Source organism: Diceros bicornis, chromosome 2 (assembly GCF_020826845.1).
Source record: "Diceros bicornis minor isolate mBicDic1 chromosome 2, mDicBic1.mat.cur, whole genome shotgun sequence".
Taxonomy (NCBI): Eukaryota; Metazoa; Chordata; class Mammalia; order Perissodactyla; family Rhinocerotidae; genus Diceros; species Diceros bicornis.
Window position 1 is genome coordinate 58,379,021 of NC_080741.1, and position 13,746 is coordinate 58,392,766.

A 13,746-nucleotide genomic window follows, 5' to 3' on the forward strand; every position below is an offset into this window, starting at 1 on the left:
CTGGGATTTGAAGACTGCCTGATTTCAAAGGCTAGTTTCTTTTGTCTGTAGTTTTGGCAGCGGTGATTCATTCTCTCTCTCTCTCTCTCCTCTCTCATTGCTCTCGCGTTGCTCTCTTATTTCTCTTGCCTCTGTCTCTATTTCTCTCTCCCTTGCTCAGTCTTTCTCCCTGTCTCTGCTTGTCTCTAATCTCTCTGTTTCTTTCTGCTTTGGTTGGACTCCTCACATTCTTTATATTTTTTCCCCATAAAAGTGTTTCACCAGATGGGTCCCTAAGTGCCACAGATGTGTGCTCAGAGGAGTATTCTCAAATCAGAGGAAGAGGGCCTTGGTGGGACCCCTCACGGTGCGATCGCCACCTGGTGGCCGATGGGGGAGGTGCGGTGCCAGTGGCCTGATGGGCGCTGATGGGCGTGAGCCTTTCCGGGTGTCTGGAGCAGGGGCAGGGAGGGATGTTTTCCTCTAACTGTGTAATCGCAGAGCTCTGTGCTCTGGCTGGTGGCAGGCTTTGGGAGGTGAGAGGCACTGGGGTTGTGGGAGTGCCTGGGACTAGGCCAAGGAGGGGTGTGTGTGTGTTGTGTGCATGCACATGTGTGTATCTGTGTGGGTGTAGTGTGTGTGAGAGAGACCTTGGCCCTCACGCCCTAAAGGTTGAGTCGGTTTCCTCAGCAGCTTCAAAGTTCCTTTGGGGTCCTCTCAGCCACTCACTGACAAAATTCTTCATATCCCACCTATTTTACGGAGTAAAACCTTGAGGCTCAGGGAGGTGAACTGACTTGCCCAAGGTCACCAACCTAGAATAGGGAATCAGTCTGAGGTCTGTTGGACGTGAAAGTGCTGTTCTGGCATCCAGCTTTGTTCTCCTTGGGGACAGATGGGGCTGTGGGATGGATGGATACTCACGGTCCCCAGGCCACCATTTGGTGGCAGTCATCGTGGGGCTGTGCACCACAAACTCCTGGGTGGCTGCATCGTAGGTGGCTTCAGTCTCCAGGCCCGGAAGATATGTCCCTTGGAATGAAGGAGAGGAGTTAGACATCAGGCCAGGAGGGACTCTCACCTGGGGAGCAGTGTCTAGGTGGGCCTGGACTCGCAGGCACCAGCCCAGCATGGATTCACAGGCCTAGCTCCCAGCTGTACCCACAGGCGTTTCTCCTTGCACCCATGGGCTGTCCGGGGGACACAGGCCAGCCCAGGACAAGGGATGGTTGCTGACATGTCTAGAAGGGATGACCTACCCCACTGCTAGCTCATACAATGTTTGTGCAGATTAGAAAAAGGCACCCTTTCCTCAAGACCCCTGACTGCCATCTGCTGTAACGTTTTCCTATTAAATAGACAAATCTATGACTACTGAGATGTGGCTGGGCCCTCTGGAACTGTGCAGTGCACAGCCTGTACCCCGTATGCAGCAGGCCTGGCTCACCATGTCCCAATTCCGTCTGGGCGTATGTCGCGATGATCTGGAACCTGTGGCAGAGCGGGACCCATTTGGCAATCTGCTCCTCCGAGCCCAGGCTCCTGAGGGCTTTTAGGAAGATGTTGTGTAAACTGAAGGCCAGATTTCCAGAAAGGGCTCTGTAGGGGAGAGACGCTGTGGTTGAGCAGCCCATGGGAGACAGGGGCCCAGGTACCCTTAGCTTGAACGGGGTGCGGGGGGGAAGGGGCACCTGGCCTCCTGGGTTCCCAACAAGCATTGCCTTTGTTGGGGACAACAGCTCCTGGGGCTAGGGGTTTCTGGGTAATCCCAGGTGAATTCCTCTCTGGTGGGGCTGCCCTGGGAGTGAGCACCTGTAAGCGTAATATAGTTCAGGACCGTCTTCTGCCCAGCCCAGGCGCTGTGCTGTCATCTGGAAGTGGAATTTCTTCCGAACGGCGGCCTCATAGCATTCATTTTGGGTCAGGAAATAATTATCTTTGAGGCTAAACGCTGGGTCATTGTGGATGATGTTCTCTGCCAGGGACAGAGAAGAGAGGGCTTAGAGACCTGAGTGAGGTTCCTGGTGCCTTCAGATCTTCCCACCCAGTTGCCTCATGGACATGGAAAGGAAGTCAGACGTTACTGTCCTTTTATAGACAAGATACCTGAGTCCCAGAGGGGGGAGAATGACTCGCCCAAAGTTACAAAGCTGTGCAGTGGCGGAATAAGGGCCAGCATCCAGGTCTTCTGCTGCCTAGGACTTTTCTATCCCTCAGATGGGCTCCGGGAATATTGATATGTTAAAGATGCCCTTATAGTCCAAAGGAATGAATCTCTAACAGTTGAGTTTTGAGAGCAAAGTTTGTTATTTGAAGGTGGGACTGTTGTGAAGGACTCTTCTTCCAGGAAAAGCACATGGACACAAAGCAGATGCTCCATTCCCCAGCCTCCTCTTACCGACTTTCCTCCGGAGTGCAGTGTTCTGGGCGCCTCCATCAAGGATGTTGGTGAGCCGCTCCACATCGAAGGACTGCTTGTACCTCTCGCTTTCTATGTCGGGATGCACTTGCCTGCTCCACGTATCCCCCATTGACACTCGGTGCACTGGGCTGCCCATCCTCGCCTGGATCCGCCTGGCGTCTGAGGAGAGATACTGCTGGCCTGGCCGTTCTGAGCCTTGGGCGGTGCTGAGAACCTGTGTGCGGGAGGGGCTGTGCAGGGCAGAGTGTCAGCCAGGGTTGCTTGACGGAGGCAAGCAACTCCCCTGAAATACTTGAGTGCCGCTCCAGCCCCACGCTCCTCCCTGGGGGCACTGGCTGAGTACCAGCATCGTCCAGGCATTGTGTGCAGTAACTGCTCAGTAAATGGTAGTTCATTGCGTGTGAGTCAGGATTTGGACAGGGTCTCGTCACCAAGCTCACGCCGTCCAGTCAGTGAAGGTCACACACGAAGAAGATTAATCTTAGAGAGGTTAAATATGTGTCCTCTAGCCACATGTCTGTGCCACAAAGCACATGCTCCTTCCAGGCTACAGCCCCATCATGGGGGCTCACTGGGGGGACCTGTGGTCCCAATTCACCATTTGACCCATTTCTGTGCGCCTTGAGGGGTACTGTGGAGCTGAGGGGAGGAAGCTTGCTCCTTGTCTGTGAAGAGTTCCCCTTGAAACCCCTGTGTGGCCCCAATAGCCAGAGTGGACCCTGCATCCTCACAGCAAGCCCTCGGCCTCTTAGAAGCCCCTGTTCCCCACCAGGTGCAGTCCGTTCTACTTCTCGAATCTCTCAAATCTATCTGCTCCTTTTCCATCCCCGCGGCTACCGCCCAGGCCACCATCATCTCTCACCTGGCCTCGGGGTCACTCTTGTCTGTTCTCCCGGCGGCTAGGGCGAGCTCTTAAACTGCAGTCACATTGTTTTCCACCCCTGCTTGGAATCTGTCCTCTGTACCCACTGTTTGTGGAAAGGGGCCCATGCTCCCTGCCATCCAACCACCCCCACCTCTCTCGCCCCTTGCCCCATATCCCCTGCTCCCCCTACCCCGGGCCTCCTCTCCCTCTCCCCCTACCCGTTGCCCCCGCTGTTTCCCCTGGTGTTCCTAGTGAGCCCCAGCCTCCAAGGACCCTTCCCCTAAGAAGCCTTCTTGACTGCAGCGCCCCCTGGGGGAACAGAGCACCCCTTCAGTGCCCCCATTGGGAGCTTTTAGAGTGGATAATAAGGGACAGTTCCTTATTTACTGGACTGTCCCTCTTCCAAGGCAGTGAGTGCCTGGGGGTGCTGGCTCTGCTTTGTCTTGGGGCCCAAGAGCCTAGCTCACAGGAAGCGGGCTGTAAATCTTTCCCGCAGGAGGCCACTATTTTGATTCCCTTCCTTCTTCACCACAACCCCACTGATATGCTACTGTTATTATTACCATTTTATAGAGAGGACAGGAGCCTTGGGAAGGGAGGAGACTTTGTAAGGTCATGCAGCCACATGTAGCAAGTGGGATTCATATGTAGGCTTCCAAACTGATACCCTTAAGTGGGTGGCAGGGCCACGGGGGTGTTGACAAGGGGCCCAGCACGTTCAAGGAGCCCCCATCATCTGCCCCCTGGATGCCTGCGAGGCCACCTAGCCCATCTCCTCTCTTCCTGCCCCACCTCCTCTCTGCCTCTTGCCCCCTCCACTCCAGCCACTGCTGCCTCCTTGCTGTGCTGGAACACTCCAGGCCTCACCCCTCACCCCCCAGCCTCTGCCGGGGCTGTGTCCTCTGCCTGGAACGTGCTTCCCCGGGTGTCCTCCCGGCTCCCTCGTTGCCTCCTTCAAGTCTTTGGTCAATGTCACCTTCTCAGCGAGGCCCACCTGACCACCCTCCTTAAAATCCCAAGCCCCCTCCCCTGGCATTCCTCCTCCTCACTCTGCTCTCCTTTTTCTCTTTTCACTTATCCTAACATACAAGATAATTTGCTCATTTATCACGTTTTTGTTTATTGCTGTCTCCCCCTACCACAAGTAAACTCCAAGAGGGCGGGTAGGATCCTTGTCACCTGTAGCCCCAACACTCAGCACAGGACAGGGTCCGCCGGCCGAGTCCACCTAGTAAATCAGTGTTGAATGAAAGAAAGCAGTGCTCAGAGTCATTAGGAGTGGCAAGGAGGGTTACTACTAGGGTGGTCCAGTCCTCAGGGGTCTCCCAGTCCCTCCCCCGTCCTCAGCCTGACTCACCTTTGTCCTGTGTTTGCACTGTAGGTGTGGCCCGGCTTCTCTAGCTGCCGGCCTAGGCCTCTTGCTGGCAGCTGCCTATCCCCTTTCTCCTCCCCTACAGGGGCCGGAACACTGAAGACTGAAGGCTCTGCCTGGCAGGCTCTCAGCTCTTGGCTGAGCTCACTGCGTGTTCTCTCCTGCCCCCTCGGTGGATGTGACTGTGCCCAGCACTGGGGCTGCCCCAGGTGGAATGCTGTGAGGATGAGGCAGGATAGATAGCTTAGCACGAGGCTGGCTGGGCAGTTCAGTGAGGGCCAGCTATGGAGCTTTCTCTTCCTTTCCCTGCCTATCTGGCCCCGCCTCCCAGAGCCTGGTCCTGGTGAAATGCACACACTTTTACTGGGCATAAAGAAATACCACAGCCCTCACCTGGAGTCCAGAGACTTGGGTTCAAATCCTGGAGATGTGACTCTGAGTTCCTTCACCTCTTGAAGCTTCCCTCCCCTTGTCTGTAACTCACAGGGTCTAAAGGAAAGCTCTTGGTCAACTGTAAAACCCGGAGCATTTGTAACTCGAGATTATCACTGTTTTCTTGCTTTCCCATGAAAGAATTTCTTAACTCCCTGGAGTGATGTTTAATGGTGGAATTTCGGATTCTTTGCCTGTCTGCTGGTGAGATGGTTATGGGCTGGTGTGTGAGGCCTTAGGTTGCACAGGATGTGTTGATTTGTTTACTCATTAATACATATTTTTGAGTGCCCACAGTGATCTAAGCACTGGGGTACAGCAGGAAGCAAAACCAAAACAAAACAAAGCTGTCCTAGTCCCTTGCCCTTGGGGCATGTCCAAGAGGGGAGTTGGGGCTGCTGGGGAGAAGGACAGTCACAATAGGACCGAGCAAGAGACCTAGATGGGATACTCACAGCCACTTCTGATGACTTTGTAACTTTTTTGAGCTTGAAACCTACTTGCCCTCTTTACCTGTTCCCGCTGTCCGCAAGCACCCCTGCTTTCCCTGTGCAGCTCCTCTTCACCTTTTCATCTCACCACAGATGTCAGAAGCTCTCGGGAAGTCATCCCAGTCTGGATTAGAAGCTCCTGGATCAGCTTTCTTAGCTCCAAGTCTTTGCCCTTTGTGGTATAACAAAATATATACATTTGGTCTTTCTCCCCTGTTCCTGGCACAGAGCTCCTAAGAACCCTTGGAATGTCCTGAGTGATAAGACTGTCTTTTGTATGTATGGCTGGGGGCCCATAGATAGCTTCAGGATAGGGGCTGGTTGCCAGAAAGGCCAAACCTTAATGAGAGGGTTGGAACTTTTAGTTCTTTCCACTCCCCTCCCTCCCTCCCTCCCTCCCCCGACCTCCAGGAAGAGGAGAGGGGCTGGGGATTGATCAATCACCAGTGGCCAGTGATGTAATAAATTATGCCTGCATAATGAGACCTTAATAAAAATCCCTAAACAACAGGGCTTGGGGAGCTTCTGAATTGACAAGCACGTGGAGGTGCTGGGTGGGTGGCGTGCCCCGAGACGGCACAGAGGCTCCACGCTGCCTGCCCGCATACCTCGTCCTCGGCATCCCTTCCAATCGCCTCTTTCTGAATTGTATCCTTTATAATAAACCGGTAAACATAAGTAAAGTGTTTTCCTGAGTACTGTGAGTCATTCTAGCAAATTATTGAAGCCGTGGAGGGGTGTAATGAGCGGTTAATAATGGATTGTCCACTCGCTTTTGTGTCTTTCCACAATGCCAAATTTATTGGGGTAAATTCAAAGGATCTCACCGTAAGTGGTGGAGGTCCAGGAACGGTGGTAACAGCCCAGCGTTACTTTACAGAAACTCAATCAAACATCACATATTAAATCAGATGAGTATCGTAAAAACATGTTAATTAACACCAAACACAGCATTCCATATGCAAGGGGTTACGAACCAAAGTCCAGGGTGTCAGAAAGGGAAATCGGTCCAGCCGAAGGGCACGGCGAGAGGCATGGGAATCAGCAAGGTGACCAGCAGTGAGTCGTCCTCTCTCTGGGATGACTCACTGGCGTTACTGTTCCTTCCTCTCTCCCTTTTATGCTGCTTTTGCATCTTATCCAGGTCTGTAGTTGTGCTGTCTGGTTATCTCTGGGTGTGTCTGTGGGTGTTCCTTTCAGGCATTGTCAGTTACACCCATAACTCCATTTTCTTGTGCGGAGTCCTTAGCATGAGTTCTTCCATTTTGTATGCTCTCTACAACGGGGTTGTGAGAACCCCTGCATTTATAGCCAGTAGGTCAGAAGTACAAGTGGCCCCTGGCATTTGCAACTGATGTCTGAAGTGAGGGCAGTCTTGTGGGACCTAGCCCTAAATCTGCAGGATCTGCGCTAATCCCAAGAGTTAGTGTCAGAATTGAATTGAATGGACAGCCAGGTGCTGTTGAGAATTGGATGCTTTGTTGTTGGTGTGGAAAAACCATACATTTGGTGTCAGAAGTTGTGTTAGAAAAAGGCACCATACCCTTGGTACCCTCACTACAGTGGTGGCTGTTTTTCTCTTTAACTCTTGGTTTTCATCTAAATCATTAATGAAAGCAAGGAGTGTTTTGTTCCTGGTCACCAATGCAGTGCCAGCCCCAGCCCAGGGCCTGGCCCAGGGTAGGTGCTCAACAAATACTTGGTGGGTGAATGAATAAACAAAGGTTGGCAGAAACCATCAGGATTTTCTACCCCAAGGGCATGGCCAAGCTTGAGGAAGGACTCTGGAGTTTTTTTAAAGGTAGGGGTTGGTGTGTGTGTGGGTCTACCCTATTTGTCCGCATTTGTGTACTCCAACATGAGACCCAGCCCTCCAGTCTCAAAGCTGGGGATTCCTTTGGGACTACTTGTACCAAAAAGCTGTGTACCCCGCTGTGTTTCCAAAGTGATCCTGATCTTTCTGCCCCTTTCCTGGTCTTTCCTCATGGCTCCTGCCATCCTGTGCCCTTCAGGAACTCAAGCTGTCAATATCCCAGGAGTTTACAAGGCTCCTGTCAGGTGGTCCTTCTGTGAAAGGGTTGTTCTGTAAGGTGAGCAATTTTCCTTTCTCCTCATGTTTTTGCTCTAAAATTTGGCTTGTCTTATGTTTAGCATTAGTATTTGTGTGCCCCTACCCATCATTCCTTGGACAAATATTTTTGGAACACCTGCAGTGCACTGGGCGCTGCTCGGGGTGGGATCCAGAGGGGAACCAGGTCTCAGTGAGCGGGGTGGGATGTTTATAGGTTCCCTCACCTCCATTGCATAACAACCCTGGTAAGTAAGATGCATCACCCCATTTTGCAGGGGAGGAAGCAAGCTGAGGGAGGTCTTGTCACTTGCCTGGGTTTAAACAATAAATAGATTTCAGAGCTGGTCTTTGAACTAGGTCTTCTGATGTCCAAGACTGACTCTTAACCCATTTGTACAAGGTTGGGAAAGAAGTTGGGAGATGCAGGGCTCCTGTCCTGGCAGGACTTGCGAGATGTGGTGACTCTGGGCAGGTGCCCTTTCCTCCTGTGTCTCGGCCTCCCCATCTGTGATGTGGGGTGTCTGCTCACTAAGGGACCTCACAGCTCCCCACCGTGTCCCGAGGTAGTGTCCAGCTTGTGTCTTGAGGAAGAGGTAGGACCCAAGATTTGAGACATCACCCAGCAGGTCCTGCTGCGACACGGTGGGCCTGGGTCCCCTGTTGCTGTTGCCAGTGGCTGTACACAAAGTGGTGGCTTCAGGGAAGGTGGCCTTCACCCTACTGTTTGGAGGGGAAAGTTCTGGATTCCAACCTGGCCTCTGCCAAGACTTGTTCTGTCACTGCCCATGGGCGGTTATTTAATTTCTCTCCGCTGTAGTTTCCACATCTTGATTTTCTTGAGATTAACTTCTTGAAGTTCTTTTAATATTTGATAAATTCCATGTTTAAATAGTTTCGTCATCAGCTTTGGAGCTGACCCTCTATATGTTTTGGATGTGATCATTTCAATTTGTTACACCAAATGATTGACTTCTCTAGCTTAAAATTTTTTTTATTATAAAAAATTTCAAACCTGTACAAAAGTAGAGAGAACAGCGTAATGAACCCATATGTACCTAACGCCCAGATTTAACAATTATCGTCTTACGTCTCCCTAGTTTTTGTTTTCAACTTATTTCAAAATAACTTTAGACTTTCCAAAAATTTGAAAAAATAGTACAGAGTCTCTGTATACCTTTCATTCAGCTTCCTTGAAAGTTAACATCTTACATAGCCATAGTGTCATTATTGAAAACAAGAAACGAACACTAACACAGTACTACTATTAACCAATCTTCAAAATTTATTTGAGTGTGTCGGAGGGTCCAAAAGATCGACCTGAGGTTCAGTGATTTGCTAGAAGGACTCACAGAACTCAGAAAAGCTGTTCTTGTATTGGTTGTCTGTTTTTTTAGAATGTCCCTCAATTTGGATTTGTCTTGGGGTTAAACTCTTGATGTGTTAATATTTGCTTTATCATACTTCGTGTAGATAACATTAATTTCTGTTGATGCAAATGCATCCGTCTTGTTTTGCCAACAGACAGAAATTTAACTCCTTATAGGTAGGACTAAAATGCTATTTTGCATTCTTCCTAATTTTATAGTTTAAAAATATTTAACTTTCATTTAGAATGTTTTCTGTGTCTGATATCAGGTGTGTATCTGAATTAATTCTTTCTTTTATATTGTTATTCTCTTACAGAGACATTTATTGTTATTTTTGTAGAACAAATTCATTTGCCGAATGAAGGAGTAAATATTGAAAAGTTTTGTGTTACTCTTAGCGCTTCATATGTTACCTTCTTATATTTGCTTGATTCTGTTTTGGAAATATCAATTCTGTGTCAGTGGTTCATTATTTCTGCCTTGACTTGATATTATTTGGTTTTATAATTATCCTTTTGTTAAATGTTTTGAGATTTTAAAATATAGTGGAGTTGAGCCTCTCATTTATGTGCATATATCTCTGTGTGTACATGTGTGTTTCTGTAATTTCTTCACATTTCCCCCTTTGACATTCCTACTTGCTTATTCTTCGAGGTGAATATCTATACTGGACACCTATTGTTTTTGCCTGCTCAGCAACCCTTTCCCCTTATTTTGCTAAGAGAATCCTTCTTTCCTTTGAGGAACCCACATGCTTTGAGTGGGTTTGCTTCTGCCTTCCTGGGATGGAGAGGTGGGCATATGGCCCAGGCCTGGCCAATCATAGTATCTCATCTCCCTGGTCAAAAGTGATTGGTTCAGGAATGAACACATGATCCAAGTTGGGCCAATCAGAAACTGTCCTCTCTGATCACCCACCTCCAAATGGTTCCTAGTTGGGAAAGACTGTTTCTGCTGTGCCTGCTTAGTTGAGGAGGGTCAGGGGCTACCAGGAGTCCTCTCACTCCTCCCCCACCCCCACATGGAGAGAGCTTGCCTGAGGGAGAGAAAGAATGAGAGCTGATGCCATGAGTCCCTGGATCCAGCCATACCTGAGGCCTTTTTGGAATATACATTTCTTTTTTTCTTAAAGTCAGTTTGAGTTGGATTTCTTTCATTTCCACTGAAAGAGTCTTGACTAAAAATTTCTCTGTCTGTCAAAGTCTACGAATATCTCCTGGGGACTTAAAATCTAATAAAGATTAAAATCTCCCTAGATTAATAGACAGACTTTACAATATCATTTCATCTTCCCAACACGGAGGGGCACATTTGTCTCCATTTTTTTCCCTATAGTGTCTGTTATTTTTATTAGTGTTTCAATAATTTTCTTGGAATAAATCACATTTTGAGTTAAATTAGCATCCATGTCATTTCCTTGTTTGAAACATTATGTTGAACATTATCCTTTTTCCTAGCTGTGCACTCCAAGATGGGAATGCTGTAGACTTCTGTGGCCTTAGCTTGTATCGCTGTATCAGGCAGCACAGGCTAGATTGTGCTGCAGTACTGGACCACCCTCAAATCTCAGTGGCTAAACACAAGTTTGCTTCTTTCTCATGCCAAGCCGGCTGCTGGCGTGGCAACGGTCCAGGACAGCTGTCCTCCCTGTGGTGATGTGGCCAGCCAGGCTGCTTTGATTTTGTGGCTCCTCCACCTTAACTGAAAGCTTCTGTACTTGCTGGTGTGGGGAAAGGAGACTGAGGATCCCCTGGGGCTTCTCATTGCTCAGTGGAGAAGAGACCTCCGTCACACTCGTGTCCCCCCCCCCCCCCTTGCATTGACCAGAACTAGTCACAGGACCCTGCCTGAGGGCGAGGGCCTGGGAAGCAGAGTCTTCCCGCCGCCCAGGGAGGCGAGGAGAGACGGGTTGCAGGGAGCCATGGCAATGCCTGCCACACACATGCTTGTGGCTTCCTTGGGTTTGAGGAGGTTCTTAGTGGATGAAAGCATGAGAAATTCTCAGGAGCTGTTTTAAAATAGCAGTAAAAGGAGTAGATAATATGGGGATGAAGAAAGTATGGGGTGTGAGAAGGTTTGAGGTGACGCCTTCCCCAAAAAAGGGGACTGGGAGAAGGGCAGGGGTCTTGGGGTAGCCCAAGAGGGACGGCTGGATGCCAGACAAGCTTAGGGACTAGGAGAAATAAACAAGTAGAACTAGGACTTGGAGGGGTTGGGTTGGTGACAGATATGACAGAATGCAACTACCGAGGAGAGGGAAGATGATAATTAACTTTTATTGAGCGCTGGCTGTGTGCCTGCACTTGCCCAACCTTTTATACTTGTTCACTCAGTCCTCTCAGTGACCTGTGAGGCTGAGTTAAATGAATAACCCTCATTGAACAGAGAAAAACTCAGAGATATTAAGTAAATTGTCAAGGTCACTCATCTGGCGAGTGGCAAAGCTAGATCCCTCCCCTCCCACCCCAAATCTTAAGTCTGTCTGACTTTGTAGCCTGGGCTTTTAACAGCCATGCTGTGCCACCTGTGAAGATATCCCTAAAGGAGAGAGAATGGGGGGCTGGGAGAAGGGACTTCCATCCTTGTGATGGACCAGGCCCTGGGCTAGGTGCTTTGTGTCTGTTCTCTCACGTTCCAGGACCTGCCAGGCACACAGTAGGTGCTCACTGCGTGTTTTTCTCCTTCCTGCTCCTTCTCTGAGCTTCCTGGGCCAAGGGCAGGCGTGTGGGCCCCTGCGTTCCATTTGGCCACTGCCTTTTCTCCAAGCCGTGAGTGGGATGAGGCTGGGATTCTCGTCCCTGGGGCGCACCGTGCCAGATGGGCGTGGGCCGGGCCACGTGCTGGCAGGGAAGGAAGAAGGAGGAAGGCCGTTTGGCCTCAGAATGCTTGCAGGATGTTTCTGGTAACAGATGGGAAAGCTTGAATGTGGGTGCTTTGCAAAACATCCTTCTGCAGCCTCCAGCAGCGATGCTGCCAGGATGACGGTGCGGGCTCCGGTCAGGCACGCGTGGGCTCACACCTCGCTTCTGCCCCCTGCTGCCCGTGTGCCTGGGCAGTGGCGTTGCCTCTCTAAACTGAATTCTTCACCTGTAAGATGGAGGTAATGACAGTCCTGGGGGATTCAATGAGAGAATTCACATTTAGTATTTAGCCCAGTCCCTCGCACAGACACTAAATGTTCCATAAGTATGGAAATCATCGCCTGTGTCACAGATGTGGAAAATGTGGTCCAGCCAGTTGCCCAGGCTTGTGGCAAATAGTGATTGGCAGACCTGGGGCTTGAATCCAGGTCTGGGCTCGGAATTAACCGTCTTTACAGGGCGAGCCTGATGCTGGCCTTGCAGGGGGAATGAGCATTTTAGGTTGGGTTGGGTGCGCTGGTCCCATAGGAAGCCTTTCCTTGGAAGGGGGAACCCCAGCTCGCTTAGCTGTTGCCAGGCAGCCCAGGAGCATTGCCGGGGTCCCTCACTGGGCAATCCTACCCATCTCTCTGCGAGTCTTTTCTGGGCAGTGGATGGGCGCTCTTAATGAGAGGGCCAGTTTTGGAAAAGAAGCCCAGCCCTTGTGTCCTGTCTGAGTGAGTGCCAGCCGATCATCGAATCAAATAATTGTGACAGGCTGAGATGAGAGCAATTAACCACTGGGAGAGTGAGGGCTCTGTTCTTGTGAGGCCCAGCAAGAGGGGATGTCATAAGGCAAGGCCCTGGTGGGAGCAAGGTGGTTGGGGTGGTGGGTGTTTGGGGGCACTGAGCATCAAATCATTTAGGCCACTGCTCAGCCATAGGTCCAGTCCTGCAAGGTGGCAGGAATCCCGCTGAGACGGAGTCTAACCGTTGGTTGGCCCCAGAGACTGGTTGGCTTTAGGGGTGGGGGCGTAACATTGGGAGTGGGGCCATGGCAGTGTGTAGACATCCCTCACCCCAGGACTCACGTTGGTCTACATTGGCCTGAGTCTATTTTCAGAGGTGGAGGCCAAATCCCTCAAGTTCAGATGGACAAATGGAAGGTGAAATAGGTTCCCGAGAATCTTGTGACAAAAGGTCAGGGTGGCACAGGGGCCTCCTATGAGCCTTTTCTAGGAGCGAGGCCTGGCCATAAAGGAAAAATGCAGACTTTCCAGACAGATGGCTCTGTGTGAATCTCATGTCTCCCCAGGCATTGTTTGGTGACTTCTGGCAAGTCCCTCAATTTACCTGAGGCTTGGTTTCTTCATCTGCAAAACGGGGAGGATGATACTGAATTGTCATGGCTGGTGACATGCTGGCCCTCCATAAATGCAGTGGTCATCACTCACATCCATTCACAACTTTTTTGAACACCTACTCTGTGCAGAGCCCTGAGTCAGGACTGGTAAAGGTGAGCAGAGTCAGACAAGATGCCTGCTCTCATGGGGCTCGGGATTGGTATCGTCTCAAGTGCGGCCAGGCTGGGTTTGGAGGGCTCCCCTGGAGCTCACACTGCAGAACCAGGGCGGGAGGGTCCCTTGGCCCGCTGAGGTCTTCCCTCTCTCTCCCGGGTTTTGTTTGGTGCCGGTCCACCATTGCAGAGCGTGCTCTCCTAACCCAGACGAATGCTTGTGGTCTGGGGGCGTGAGAGTGTGGCCCCAGGGAGAACGGGGCCTGCTGCTCTCCGCTCCCCACTGAGGGCAGGGTCCGACGTCAGAGCCACTGCAGCAGCTCTGTCCTTCTTCAAGGTCCCCAGGACTGGGTGACGGCCTGACCTTTGCCTTCAGGGGTGATCTAACTCT

General features: G+C 50.7%; 1 protein-coding gene across 1 annotated transcript in view; it reads right to left on the reverse strand.

The window, feature by feature from the left end:
* ACOX2 (acyl-CoA oxidase 2) overlaps positions 1 to 5,728 on the reverse strand; it is a 31,316-nt gene extending 25,588 nt beyond the window's left edge. The window contains exons 1-5 of the mRNA XM_058562085.1: positions 5,584 to 5,728; positions 2,378 to 2,631; positions 1,792 to 1,954; positions 1,427 to 1,578; positions 904 to 1,011 (exon numbers count right to left, since the gene is read on the reverse strand). Coding sequence (XP_058418068.1) covers positions 904 to 1,011; positions 1,427 to 1,578; positions 1,792 to 1,954; positions 2,378 to 2,537 — 583 coding nt within the window. The 5' untranslated portion in view covers positions 2,538 to 2,631; positions 5,584 to 5,728. The remainder of the gene's footprint in view (positions 1 to 903; positions 1,012 to 1,426; positions 1,579 to 1,791; positions 1,955 to 2,377; positions 2,632 to 5,583) is intronic.
* Positions 5,729 to 13,746: the final 8,018 nt, after the last annotated feature.